We start from the raw sequence: 14,250 nt of genomic DNA, 5'->3' as shown, positions 1-14,250 counted from the left end.
AAAAACCACTAGTACTCATACATAAAGTTTTACTCCATGTAATTGAAGAGAAACATGATATCTAAAAGGTTTTCCATACTAAACAAATCTACAGGGCTTTGTCCATGACGTTATAAATGCAACAAAGATGTCTATCACAATACTTGAATAGAATGTTGACACTTGTCTGATTTTTCTCCACAACAATCTTGTATAACTAAATATAAGTTCACTGACTAAAGATCTTACCAAATCCTTTATACTCATAGATTCCTTATAGTCTCAGTTCTTTCATGTCTTCTAAGACTACTGTAATATAGAAGAGATTTAACGAATTCATTATACATTACAACTTTTACTCTTGGATGAACTCTTTCATGGATTTAAAGACCAGGGTGAAATGCAAAGACTTCATAACAGTGATGAAATCCATAGGGTGACTCTCCACTATGAATTCTTGCATGCCTTTAAAGATAACTATAGCATGTAAAGGCTATACAACACTGATTACATTCAAAAGGTTTCTCTCCTGGAAAGGTGGTTTTATTTTTTATGAACTTGGAGAAGATTCATTATGACAGGATTTCTTTTTTTTTTCTTTTTTTTTATTAATTAATTTATTTATTAAAGATTTCTGCCTCTTCCCCGCCACCACCTCCCATTCCCTCCCCCTCCCCCAATCAAGTCTTCCTTCCTCCTCAGCCCAAAGAGCAAGCAGGTTTCTCTGCCCTGTGGGAGGTCCAAGGACCACCCACCTCCATCCAGGTCTATTAAGGTGAGCATCCAAACTACCTGGGCTCCCACAAAGCCATTACGTGCAATAGGATCAAGAACCCATTGCCATTGTTCTTCAGTTCTCAGTAGTCCTCATTGTCCATTATGTTCAGCGAGACCGGTTTTGTCCCATGCTTTTTCAGTTCCCGGCCAGCTGGCCTTGGTGAGTTCCCGATAGAACATCCCCATTGCCTCAGTGTGTGGGTGCACCCTCGCAGTCCTGAGTTCCTTGCTCGTGCTCACTCTCCTTCTGTTCCTCCTTTGGATCATGAGACTTCAGTCCAGTGCTCCAATGTTGGTCTCTGTCTCTGTCTTCTTTCATCGCCTGATGAAGGTTAATATTCAGGGGGATGCTTATATGCTTTTCTTTGGGTTCACCTTCTTATTTAGCTTCTCTAGAATCACGAATTATAGTCTCAATGTCCTTTATTTATGGCTAGAAACCAAATATGAGTGAGTACATCCCATGTTCCTCTTTTTGGGTCTGGCTTACCTCACTCAGGATAGTGTTTTCAATTTCCGTATGACAGGATTTCTCACATTGAATACATTCATAGTGTTTTACTCCAGTATGAGTTATTTTATGCCTTTGAAGATTAGCAAGACGTGCAAAAGCTTTCCCACATTGATTGCATACGTGAGGTTTCACTCCAGTATGAGTTGTTTTATGAACTTGGAGATGACTGTGCTGTGAAAAGGCTTTACCACATTGTATACATTCATAGGGTTTCTCTCCAGTATGGGCTCTTCTATGTATCTGGAGATTACTGCGACACACAAAGGCTTTACCACATTCACTGCATTCATAAGGCTTCTCTCCAGTATGAATTCTTTTATGTATTTGAACATGACTGTAACGTGCAAAGGCTTTCCCACACTGACTACACTCATAGGGTTTCTCTCCAGTATGAGTTCTTTTATGTATTTGGAGACCACCATATCGTAAAAAGGCTTTCCCGCATTGATTACATTCATAGGGTTTCTCTCCAGTGTGAATCCTTTTATGTCTTTGAACATAACTGTTACGTGCAAAGGCTTTACCACATTGATTACATTCATAAGGTTTCTCTCCAGTATGAGTTCTTCTATGTATTTGGAGATGACCGTGGTTTGAGAAGGCTTTCCCACAGTGATCACATTCATAGGTTTTCTTTCCCATATGACTTCTTTCATGCCAATGAAGATAACTGACACAAGTAAACGCTATAACAAGTCCATTACTCTGATGAATGCTTTTATCTGTATGACTTAATTTTACAATTTGGTCTAATGGCAAAGAGGAGTCACATATTAAGGTTTTACCATGTTGTTTACATTCATAGGTTTCCGTATCACTACGGACTCTTTTGTGTACACAGCCTATTTGATAGCATCATTGTTCATGAGTCTTTTCATATAATTGAAAAGAACAGGAAGAACTCGGAGGTTAATCACACTGATTACATTCTTAACATTTTCCTATACTATGAGTCACTACATTTGCAAAGGGAACCAAGAAAAACAAGAATTTATACATTGTTGGTACTTAAAGGGCTTTTTCTTGGTGCGAATTTGCTGACGTATTTCTAGTGAGGTTTTAAAAACAATTAATTCTAAACTTATATCACAATCAGAAAGAGTATTCAAAGTGAGGACTACTACTCCTTCTAACTATTCAGGGAGACAGAGAGGTACATTACTTTTTTCTATATCATTTATACATACATTAATATTTTCAAAGTGCCACATAATATATCATAAAAAGAAAGAACAAATAGAAGGTCTCCATATTGCATTTACACATTAATTTTTTTTCCTCATAGAGATATGGTACAGTTTAGAGGTTTCTCAACAACAACCTTCTTAATTCTCATAAACTGCCCCAATTACTGAACTTTGGCTACTCACCACAAGTACACTAGTAACACTAGCTTATTACTAATGGAATATTTTCTTATTAGAAGATTTTAGACAATACTTTTCACCCAATCAATAGGTATTCCTTTTGCTATACCTGTGTGGTATAGAATTAAACAGATTAACAGTTCTCCAGGCCAGCTCTCAAAAGGCTACGAGTAAAATGGTGATATCTGTTGAGGCACTGTGTCTTCCTTCTTAGAGGAATGCCTTACAAATGCACATCAGCTCCCTGACATTGAGGTAAATGATGTTGTGAGAACTTAGTAATCGTCCATACACTTAAAGCTGTGCTTATTCACACTGTTAATTTTCCTTGAAACTTCTACTTCTGTTGAAGTCAAGGCTTCCTGGTCTACAAAGCAAGTTCCAGGACAGCCAGGAATGTTATAGAGAGAAACACTGCAAGGAAAAACAAAAACAAAACAAAACAAATCTTGTGTGAGACATTTACATTACCTTGCACATGAAAATTACCTTCCATGTCTTCTAGGTCTTTGACAATGTACTTTAATATTGTAGTCTTTCTCTTTGTAGCCTGAAATGTAATACCAGAAAAATGTATATTATTGGAAATTAGGCAAAATTCAAGTTACTATATCCAGTGAAGCTAAAAACTATGACTGACTTGCTCACCACATCCCTTTATCAATACAAATTAGAGAAGAGCATCAAAAACCCAGAATCAGTAGTTCCCTTATTTTAAAAGTTGAAGGGAAATTCACATTCTTACCTATAGCGATGAGGTTCCTGTAGGTCTCCAGCATCACATCTTTATAGAGACACTTCTTGGAAGGATCCAGTAAAGCCCACTCGTCCTGAGTGAAGCTGACATGCACATCATCATAGGTCACTGCACTCTAAAATGTCCCATGCATGTGTACATCAGAAAGAGTGATGGTGATCACAATGAAAATGTACATTTTAGAAAGAAATTGAAAAGGAGGTATGCACATGTTATTTCTTGGCCCTTTGAATATGTTTTACCCTCCCAAGAGAAATGACTATTAACAGACATACAGAGACAGGCAAACAAATCAACAGTTCTAAATACATGTCAGAGAAATTGTATGAAAAATTACTAACTGCAAAAAAGGAATGGCAAGATGGGTGTACTGTCTCATGCATTTAATCCTAGCACTCGAGTGAGAGGCAGGTGAATGTCACTAAGACGGAGGCCAGCCTGGTACATGAAATGAGTTCGGATTATCCAGAGATAAATAAATGGACCTCTCCCTCTACCCCCCAAAACAGTAACCAACCAAAAAAAAAACAAAAAGAGGGTTGTAGTGAAGTTCCTATAGTGAAGTTCATTCTAGTTCTGTATTCATCTCTCAGAAACCCGAAGTGTCACAATCTAAATTGTAATATTAATTAGATCTTACTAAAAAGGAATACATAGTTAACCTTTTAAGGGATACACAGATGAAAATGTGAGCATATTAAATATAGATAATTAAAAAAAAAACAGGGCAGGAGGGATGACTCAGCAGTAAAGAGCATTTGCTTACATAGCTCACAATATCCATAATTCCGAGTTCAGGGGTTCTGAGAGCACCTTCTGAATACTAGAAGCCCCAGGCACACATGTGGTGCATATCTATGCATACAGGCAAAATTCTCACATTTATACAAAAAATTCAAAACACAACAAAATGTTGGAAGAATGTCACACATATGCAATCTATTGGCATGGGACCTTCAGAAATTATTAATGACAAAAGTTTATGCCATCCAAGGAGGAAAAAAGATACCCTATGCCAAAGTATAAAGTCAAGATGTTGGTAAATCTTAGCACAACAGCACAGTTTTGCATGTAAAATAAACTTTCTTTATAGGTCCATCAGTCAAAAAATATAAAAATGAAAAACCTGGGTGTTTTGGCCCAAACTTTTAATATCAACAACTGAAGGCAGAATTAGTCAGATCTCTAAGTTTGAGGCCAGCCTGGTTTCAAGAACTATTTTCAGGAAAGCAGAGCTATACCAAGAATCCTTGTCAAAAAAAAAAAAAAAAGAACCAGAAAGAAAGAAAAAAAAAGAATGATAAAATAAGGAAATCAAAAAAAAAAAAAAAAAAAAAAACAATGGGCAAGCAAATGGCTTAGAAAGGAAAAGCAATTGTACCTGATGCTATTTAAGAAACATGTATCTGTGACCCGCAGCAGCAGCCACGACAGGGAACTCAGAAGTTCCTCACACCCACCCCCATCCCTCCTGGGCACCCTGCAGAGACTCTACTCCCTGCAGACTGCCTCTCTCTTCCTACCCCACCCAGCTTGAATCCAGAACCCTTCTTCCTTCTGCCCCCTTCCTTCTTTGGGCACATAACACCACCCAGCTCAGCCTGTCTAGGCGCTGGGGGCAAATCCTCAGGGCAAACAGGCAGGCGGGAGTTCCTCTGTTTCACTGGCCTGCCTGCTCCAAGCAAGGTAGGGGCTTTGTTTAGGAACTACCCAACCGGCACGGAGATCTGAGCTCGGTACCAGGAGAGCCATCATTGGGGTGAGTTTGTGACCCGCGGCAGCAGCCCCGGACAGGGAACTCAGAAGTTCCTCACACCTCCCCCCAGCCCTCCTGGGCTCCCTGCAGAGACTCTACTCCCTGCAGACTGCCTCTCTCTTCCTATCCCACCCAGCTTGCACCCAGAACCCTTCTTCCTTCTGCCGCCTTCCTTCTTTGGGCACATAACACCACCTAGCTCAGCCTGTCTGGGCGCTGGGGGCGAATCCTCAGGGCAAACAGGCAGGCGGGAGTTCCTCTGTTTCACTGGCCTACCTGCACCAAGCAAGGTAGGCGCTTTGTTTACGAACTACCCAACCAGCATGGAGATCTGATCTCAGCACCAGGAGAGCCATCATTGGGCATGGAGAGCTAATCTTGGCACCAGGAGAGCAATCACTGGGCACGGAGATCTGATATTGTCACCAGGAGAGCCATCACTGGAACACCAGGAGAACCATCACTGGGAAGGTACAACAGTATGCAAGGAGACCTGATCCTGTAAAATAAGATCCATAGGAGACCATTCGGAGGAAGAGATGGGCTGGCGCCAATGCAAGAATTTACCCAACAATCTGAAAAATAATATGAAACCACCAGAACCCAGCGACCTCACAACAGGAGGACATGAACATCTTAATCATGAAGAAGTAGAAAAAATTGACTTTATGAAAGTGATTGACGCCCTTAAACAGCATGTAAAAAATACCCTTATAGAAATGGATGAGAAGTATAACAGAAAGTTTGAAGAATTGAGTAAATCAGTGAATGATACCCTAGGAAACCAAGGAAAAACAATCAAGCAGATAATGGAAACAGTTCAAGTCTTGAAAACTGAAATGGAGGCAAAGAAGAAAACACAAACAGAAGGCTGGCTGGACATGAAAATCTAGGTAAACGAATAGAGACTACAGAAACAAGCATAACCAACAGAATACAAGAGATAGAAGAAAGAATCTCAGATTCTGAAGATACCATAGAGAAAATAAACACACTGATCAAATAAAACAGCAAAGCCAACAAACTCTCATCACAAAACATTCAGGAAATATGGGACACAATAAAAAGACCAAACCTAAGAATAATAGGAGTAGAAGAAGGGGAAGAAGCACAGCTCAACAGTCCAGAAAATATATTTAATAAAATTATAGAAGAAAACTTTCCCAACCTAAAGAAAGATATACCCACGAAGGTTCAAGAAGCATACAGAACACCGAATAGGCTGGATCAAAAAAAAACATCCCCTCGCCATATAATAATCAAAACACAAAGCATACAGAACAAAGAAAGAATATTAAGAGCTGCAAAGGAAAAAGGCCAAGTTACTTATAAAGGTAAACCTATCAGACTTACACCTGACTTCTCTATGGAAACCATGAAAGCCAGAAGGTCCTGGATAGATGTACTGCAGAAACTAAGAGACTGTGGATGCAAGCCCAGACTACTATACCCAGCCAAACTTTCGTTCACTATAAATGGAGAAAACAAAATTTTCCAGGATAAAAACAAATTTAAACAATACGTAGCCACAAATCCAGCCTTACAGAAAGTAATAGAAGGAAAATCACTAACCAAGGAGTTCAACAATGACCACAATATCTCAGACAACTAGAGACCCTTCACCAGCGCACTCGAAGAAGGGAAAGACACAAAATTTACTACTAAAAAAATGACCGGAGTTAACAACCACTGGTCATTAATATCACTTAATGTCAATGGACTCAACTCACCTATAAAAAGGCACAGACTAAGAGATTGGATACGAAAACAGGATCCAACATTCTGCTGTTTACAAGAAGCACACCTCAACCACAGACACCTACTCAGAGTAAAGGGTTGGGATAAGGCTTATCAAGTAAATGGACCTAAGAAACAAGCAGGTGTGGCCATACTAATTTCTAACAAAGTTGACTTCAAACTTAAATCAATCAGAAGAGATGGAGAGGGACATTTTCTACTCATAACAGGAACAATTCATCAGGATGAAGTCTCAATCCTGAATATCTATGCCCCTAATATAAAAGCACCTATGTACGTAAAAGAAACATTGCTAAAACTCAAGGCAGCAATCAAACTGCACACATTAATAGTAGGAGACTTTAACACTCCTCTCTCACCAATGGACAGGTCAATTAGACAGAAACCTAACAGAGAAATAAGAGAATTAATGGAGGTAATGAATCAAATGGACTTAACAGACATCTATAGAATATTCCACCCAAATAGGAAAGAATATACCTTCTTCTCTGCAGCTCATGGAACCTTCTCGAAAATTGACCACATACTCGGTAACAAAGCAAACATCCAGAGTTACAAAAAAAATCTGTAACCACCTGTATCTTATCAGATCACCATGGATTAAAGCTAAAATTCAACAACAATGTTACCCCCAGAAAGCCTACAAACTCAAGGAAACTGAACAGTCAACTACTAAACCATACCTGGATTAAGGAAGAAATAAAGAAAGAAATTAAAGTCTTCCTTGAATTCAATGAAAAGAAAGAAACAACATACTCAATTTTATGGGACACTATGAAAGCAGTCCTAAGACGAAAGTTCATAGCACTAAGTGCCCACTTAAAGAAAACAGAGAAAGCACACATTGGAGACTTAACAGCCCACCTGAAAGCTCTAGAAAAAAAAGAAGCAGACTCACCTAGAAGGAGTAGAAGACTGGAAATAATCAAACTAAGGGCTGAAATCAACAAAATAGAAACACAGAAAACAATTGAAAAAATCAATGAAACAAAAAGCTGGTTCCTGGAGAAAATCAACAAGATTGATAAACCCCTATCCAAACTAATCAAACGGCAGAGAGAGAATTTGGAAATTAATAAAATCAGAAATGAAAAGGGGGACATAAGCACAGACACAGAGGAAATTCAGAGAATCATTAGATCTTACTACAAAAGCCTGTATGCCACAAAACTGGAAAATGTTAAAGAAATGGACACTTTTTTTAAATGAATACCATATACCAAAGTTAAACCAGGACCAGGTGAACAACCTAAATAGACCTGTTAGTCGCGAAGAATTAGAAGCTGTTATCAAAAACCTCCCTTCCAAAAAAAGTCCAGGACCAGATGGTTTCAATGCGGAACTCTACCAGAACTTCCAAGAAGACCTAATACCTATACTCCTAAATGTATTTCACAATATAGAAACAAAAGAGTCATTGCCAAATTCCTTTTATGAAGCTACAGTAACTCTGATACCAAAACCACACAAAGACCCAACCAAGAAAGAGAATTACAGGCCAATCTCACTCATGAATATCGACGCAAAAATACTCAACAAAATACTGGCAAACCGAATCCAAGAACACATTAGAAAAATTATCCATTATGATCAAGTAGGCTTCATCCCAGAGATGCAGGGATGGTTTAACATACGCAAATCTATCAATGTAATCCATCACATAAATAAACTGAAAGAAAAAATCCATATGATAGTTTCATCAGATGCTGAAAAAGCATTTGACAAAATTCAAAATCCCTTTATGATAAAAGTCATGGAGAGATCAGGGATACAAGGGTCATACCTAAATGTAATTAAAGCTATTTACAGCAAGCTGACAGCTAACATCAAATTAAACGGAGAGAAACTTAAAGCCATCCCCCTAAAATCAGGAACACGCCAAGGCTGTCCACTCTCCCCATACCTCTTCAATATAGTTCTTGAAGTCTTAGCAATAGCAATAAGACAACATAAGAGGATCAAGGGGATTCGAATTGGAAAGGAAGAAGTTAAACTTGCGTTATTTGTAGATGATATGATAGTGTACTTAAGCGACCCCGAAACTCCACCAAAGAACTTCTACAGCTGATAAATACCTTTAGTAATGTGGCAGGATACAAGATCAACTCCAAAAAATCAGCGCCCTCTTATACACAAAGGATATGGAAGCAGAGAGGGAAATAAGAGAATCATCACCTTTCACGATAGCCACAAACAGCATAAAATATCTTGGGGTAACTCTAACCAAGGAAGTGAAAGATCTATTTGACAAGAACTTTAAGTCTTTGAAGAAAGAAATTGAAGAGGATACCAGAAAATGGAAGGATCTCCCTTGCTCTTGGATTGGGAGGATCAACATAGTAAAAATGGCAATTCTACCAAAGGCAATCTATAGATTCAATGCAATCCCCATCAAGGTCCCATCAAAATTCTTCACAGATCTTGAGAGGACAATAATCAACTTTATATGGAAAAACAAAAAACCCAGGATAGCGAAAACAATCTTATACAATAAAGGAACTTCTGGAGGCATTACCATCCCTGACTTCAAACTCTATTACAGAGCTACAGTAATGAAAACAGCGTGGTACTGGCATAAAAACAGAGAAGTCGACCAATGGAATCGTATAGAAGACCCGGATTTTAACCCACAAACCTATGAACACCTCATTTTCGATAAAGGAGCTAAAAGTGTACAATGGAAGAAAGAAAGCATCTTCAACAAATGGTGCAGGCACAACTGGATGTCAACCTGTAGAAGAATGAAAATAGACCCATATCTATCACCATGCACAAAACTCAAGTCCAAATGGATCAAAGACCTCAATATCAATCTGAACACACTCAACCTGATAGAAGAGAAAATGGGAAGTACCCTACAACATATGGGCACAGGAGATCGCTTCCTATGTATAATCCCAGCAGCACAGACATTAAGGGCAACATTGAATAAATGGGACCTCCTGAAACTAAGAAGCTTCTGTAAAGCAAAGGACACTGTCACTAAGACAAAAAGGGACCCTACTGAATGGGAGAAGATCTTCACCAACCCCGCAACAGACAAAGGTCTGATCTCCAAAATATATAAAGAACTCAAGAAACTAGACGTTAAAATGATAATTAACGCAATTTAAAAATGGGGCACTGAACTGAACAGAGAATTTTCAACAGAAGAAGTTCGAATGGCCAAAAGATACTTAAGGTCATGCTCAACCTCCTTAGCGATCAGAGAAATGCAAATCAAAACAACTTTGAGATATCATCTTACATCTGTCAGAATGGCTAAAATCAAAAACACCAAGGATAGCCTTTACTGGAGAGGTTGTGGAGAAAGGGGTACCCTCATCCATTGCTGGTGGGACTGCAAACTTGTGCAACCACTTTGGAAATCAGTGTGGCGGTTTCTCAGGAAATTTGGGATCAACCTACCCCTGGACCCAGCAATACCACTCTTGGGAATATACCCAAGAGATCCCTTATCATATGACAAAAAGCATTTGTTCAACTATGTTCATAGCAGCATTATTTGTAATAGCCAGAACCTGGAAGCATCCTAGGTGTCCTTCAATGGAAGAATGGATGAAGAAAGTGTGGAATATATACACATTAGAATACTACTCTGCAGTAAAAAACAATGACTTCTCGAATTTTGCATGCAAATGGATGGAAATAGAAAATACTTTCCTGAGTGAGGTAACCCAGACCCAAAAAGAAGATCATGGGATGTACTCACTCATAATTGGTTTCTAGCCATGGATAGGGGGCCACTGAGTCTATAATTTGTGGTCCTAAAGAAGCTAAACAAGAGGGCAAACCCAAGGAAAAACATATAGTTATCCTCCTGGCTATGGGAAATAGACAAGATTGCCGGGCAAAAAATTGGATTCTTGGGGGTAGGGTGGGATGGGGGTAAGGGGAGATGGAGAGAGAAAAGTGTGAAGGAGAGGATGAGGGGAACTTGGGGAAACGGGATGATTGGGGATAAAGGAAGGTTGGATAGGGGAGCAGGGAAACTCATATCTTAGTTAAGGGAGCCACCTAAGGGTTGGCAAGAGACTTGAACTTGGAGTGGCTACCAGGTGCCCAGGGCAATGTCCCCAGTTAGTTCCTTGGGCAGCTGAGGATAGGGAACCTGAAATGAACCTATTCTATAGCCATACTGATGAATATCTTGCATATCACCATAGAACCTTCATCTAGCGATGGATGGAGATAGATACAGAGACCCACACTGGAGCACCGGACTGAGCTCCCAAGGTCCTAATGAGGAGCAGAAGGAGGGAGAACATGTACAACGAAGTCAGGACCACGAGGGGTGCACCCACCCACTGAGACAGTGGGGCCGATCTATTGGGAGCTCACCAAGGCCAGCTGGACTGTGACTGAAAAAGCATGGGATAAAACCGGACTCTCTGAACATGGCAGACAATGAGAGCTGACGAGAGGCCAAGGACAATGGCATGGGGTTTTGATCCTACTTCAGGTTCTGGCTTTGTGGGAGCCTAGACAGTTTGGATGTTCACCTTCCTAGATCTGGATGGAGCGGGGAGGACCTTGGACTTTCCACAGGGCAGGGAACCCTGACTGCTCCTGGGACTGGAGAGGGAGGAGAAGAGGGGTGGGGGGAGCCGGAGAGGGGCGGGAGGAGGGGGAGGGAAATGGGAGGCAGGGAGGAGGCGAAAAATTTTTTTTTCAATAAAAAAAAAAGAAAGAAACATGTATCCATCCACTGTACCTCATGCTATTTAAGGATATAGTCTACAATGGTTGAATCCATGACAGAATGAGAAGGAATCTGGATGATGGATTTCAACAAGAAAATAGACAGAAAGAACAGGAAGTAGGGTGAGGTTATAGATACTCAAATAACATTCCCAAAAAGGAACTTCTTCTAGAAAGATTCCTCCTACTAAAGACTCCATAAACACCACAAAGAAAGACACCAATAATAGTCAAGTGCTCATATATATCATCCGATATGGGAGGTTTATAATCAATCACATTCTGTCCTGGTTACTATAGGCCTATGGTCATTCCATTGTGAATAGGAATTTAGTTAATGTATCCCTCTAGAGCCCCTCTTGTTAGCCTCTTTGCCTCTGTGGATTATAGAGTGATTATCTTTTACTTAACAATTAATATCCACTTATTAGTGAGTACATACCATGTTTGTCTTTCTGCATCAGGGTTAACCCTCTCAGAATTAGTTTTTTTCTAGTTTTATCCACTGCCTACAAGTTTTATATTGTCATTTTCTAACAACTGAGTAATACTCCACTGTGTAAAAAATACCACAATTTTTGTCAATTCTTCAGGTGAGGGATATCTAGGTTGTTTCCATTTTCTGGACCACCAATCTCTCTATACCTAGCTCAACTTGGCCCCAGTTCTCTCTTTGTGAGAGGTTGCCAGGGTGGATAGACTGGTTAAAGTATATGCCCCCTTTTCCTTAAGTGAACTCTTATGAAATAGAAAAAAAAAATCCCAGGGTATTATAGGTCTAACTCTTCTTCTTCTATTAAAAAAATTCCAATATATAATCCAATAGTATAGCCTCCACTTCCATGACAAATATATGATTGTAGATACAATCTACCTCCTGAGAAAAGCAGGTGAGTTTGAGAGCAGGCTACAGACGAAACCCACCTAACTAATGCAGCACACACAGTTCTCCCTGTGTGCATGTGCTACATCCCCTTAAAAAGGCAGGGCACACCCCCCCTCTCCAGAGGCCAGACTCTGCACCTCTTCCCTTCCCTTCCCCCCTAAAAACCTCCCATATAAGCTCTGTTGTACTGTCCTTCCCATTGATGTCCAACAAGTTCTGTCCTTTAACAGAACTGAAGAGTTTGATCCACAGGATCCACATGTTAGAAGAAAATTAATTACCTAGAGTTCTCCTCTGGCCTCCACAAAAGCATTGTGGCTTATGCGTGTATGCAAACATTGAGCACATGTGTTTAGGATAACAAGACAAGTGGTGTACTCTTGTTCTTTCAGTCCCCTAATGATGGGATAGCTTCTGGTATCCTATAGACCTTGCTTCTAACTAACGTCTGTCCCACTAACTTACACTTAATCATTCCTACTAACTTTCTTAATTTAGATGGCTTTTCTGATTCTTATTTCCTCTCTAAGACTTGAATAAGTCTTAGACTCAATTAAGTTCCACAATTCAACCTGACCTATAGCTACAAAAATCAGTCATATTAATGAATTCCTAGACATTTTTCTTCTCACTATATCTAATCTTGAATTTTTCATTTTTGTGCATGTGTATTCAGAAGAAGCGATGTTCATGAAGGGGCTGGAGAACAACTTTCTGTGTCATTTCTCAAGTGTCTTTTGAGATTTGCTTCGGGAATAAAGAATAAAGGAAAAATAAATGGAGTCAGTGCTACCCGCATGCAAAACTTCCCTGTTTTATACCTTTGAGCAAAATCATCAATTGTTAAAAGTCAAACTTTAGAAAAGACAAAAAAATAAAATAAAAAGCTAGGTGCTTTCATGATGCATGCTTCCAAACTCCTAGAGAAGAGGACCAAAATATTAGAACAGAGTAATGCTAAAAAATAAACTAATTATGAGGGCTTGTTTATTATTTATTTGTCATGTTACTTGATTTTATTTTCAGATACAGTCTCACTAAATAATCCAGGGTGGCCTTGTCCTGGCTGATTTTTCTTCAACATGACACAAGCCAGAATTACTTAAGAAGAGGGACTTCTATTACAGGGCATATTCTTAATTAATGATTTATGAAAGAGGGTCCAACCCACTGTGAAAATGTACTATTCCTGGGCAGGTGGAATAGATGTAGGTGGAGGGAATGGGAGGAGGGGAGGGAGTGAGAACTGAGATTGGTATGCAAAATAAAAAACATTGTTTTCTGTTTCAAAAAATAAAATAAAATAATAAAAAATTAAATAATCACCAGGACTGTATACATAGTTTTACTCAACTGAATTACAAGCAAGAACACTCTTAGATTCTGGGTTTGCTCAGGTCTTGTTCCACTCATGAGTAACCCATGGCCCCTACATTCAGAGCAAACACCAAGCTGATTCTAAAAGCTAAGCAGGCTAAGCAGGTCTAGGTCAATGTGAGGCACAGAGTTTCCCTTCAAGGAGAACAACCTGTTATCAGCGACTTAAAAAACAGTATGGTACAGCAGATAAACTTTATTCCTTAACTTAAATTTATCTGGACCTTCCTAGTACATTGTTACTAGGAAGAAATTATAGAAAATTAATAATAAACAGCCTCACAACATAGAAAACATAATGTTTCAATACTTACATAGGACTCAAAATGTATAATGTATTTAAGTAATCTGAACTCAAGAATCCTAATTCTCAACAGA

The 14,250-nt window shown here is 39.2% G+C and overlaps 1 protein-coding gene across 1 annotated transcript in view; it reads right to left on the bottom strand.

Annotated features, from left to right (window-relative positions):
* The window catches only part of LOC130863197 (zinc finger protein 120-like), a 38,076-nt gene that overhangs the window by 14,484 nt on the left and 9,342 nt on the right, over positions 1 to 14,250 (bottom strand). Inside the window, exons 3-5 of the mRNA XM_057753092.1 lie at positions 3,383 to 3,509; positions 3,128 to 3,187; positions 1,294 to 1,929 (exon numbers count right to left, since the gene is read on the bottom strand). Of these exons, the coding sequence (XP_057609075.1) occupies positions 1,294 to 1,929; positions 3,128 to 3,187; positions 3,383 to 3,509 (823 nt within the window). The remainder of the gene's footprint in view (positions 1 to 1,293; positions 1,930 to 3,127; positions 3,188 to 3,382; positions 3,510 to 14,250) is intronic.

Source organism: Chionomys nivalis, chromosome 20 (genome assembly GCF_950005125.1).
Source record: "Chionomys nivalis chromosome 20, mChiNiv1.1, whole genome shotgun sequence".
In the NCBI taxonomy this organism is placed as follows: Eukaryota; Metazoa; Chordata; class Mammalia; order Rodentia; family Cricetidae; genus Chionomys; species Chionomys nivalis.
This window is presented reverse-complemented; position numbering and strand designations above follow the sequence as displayed.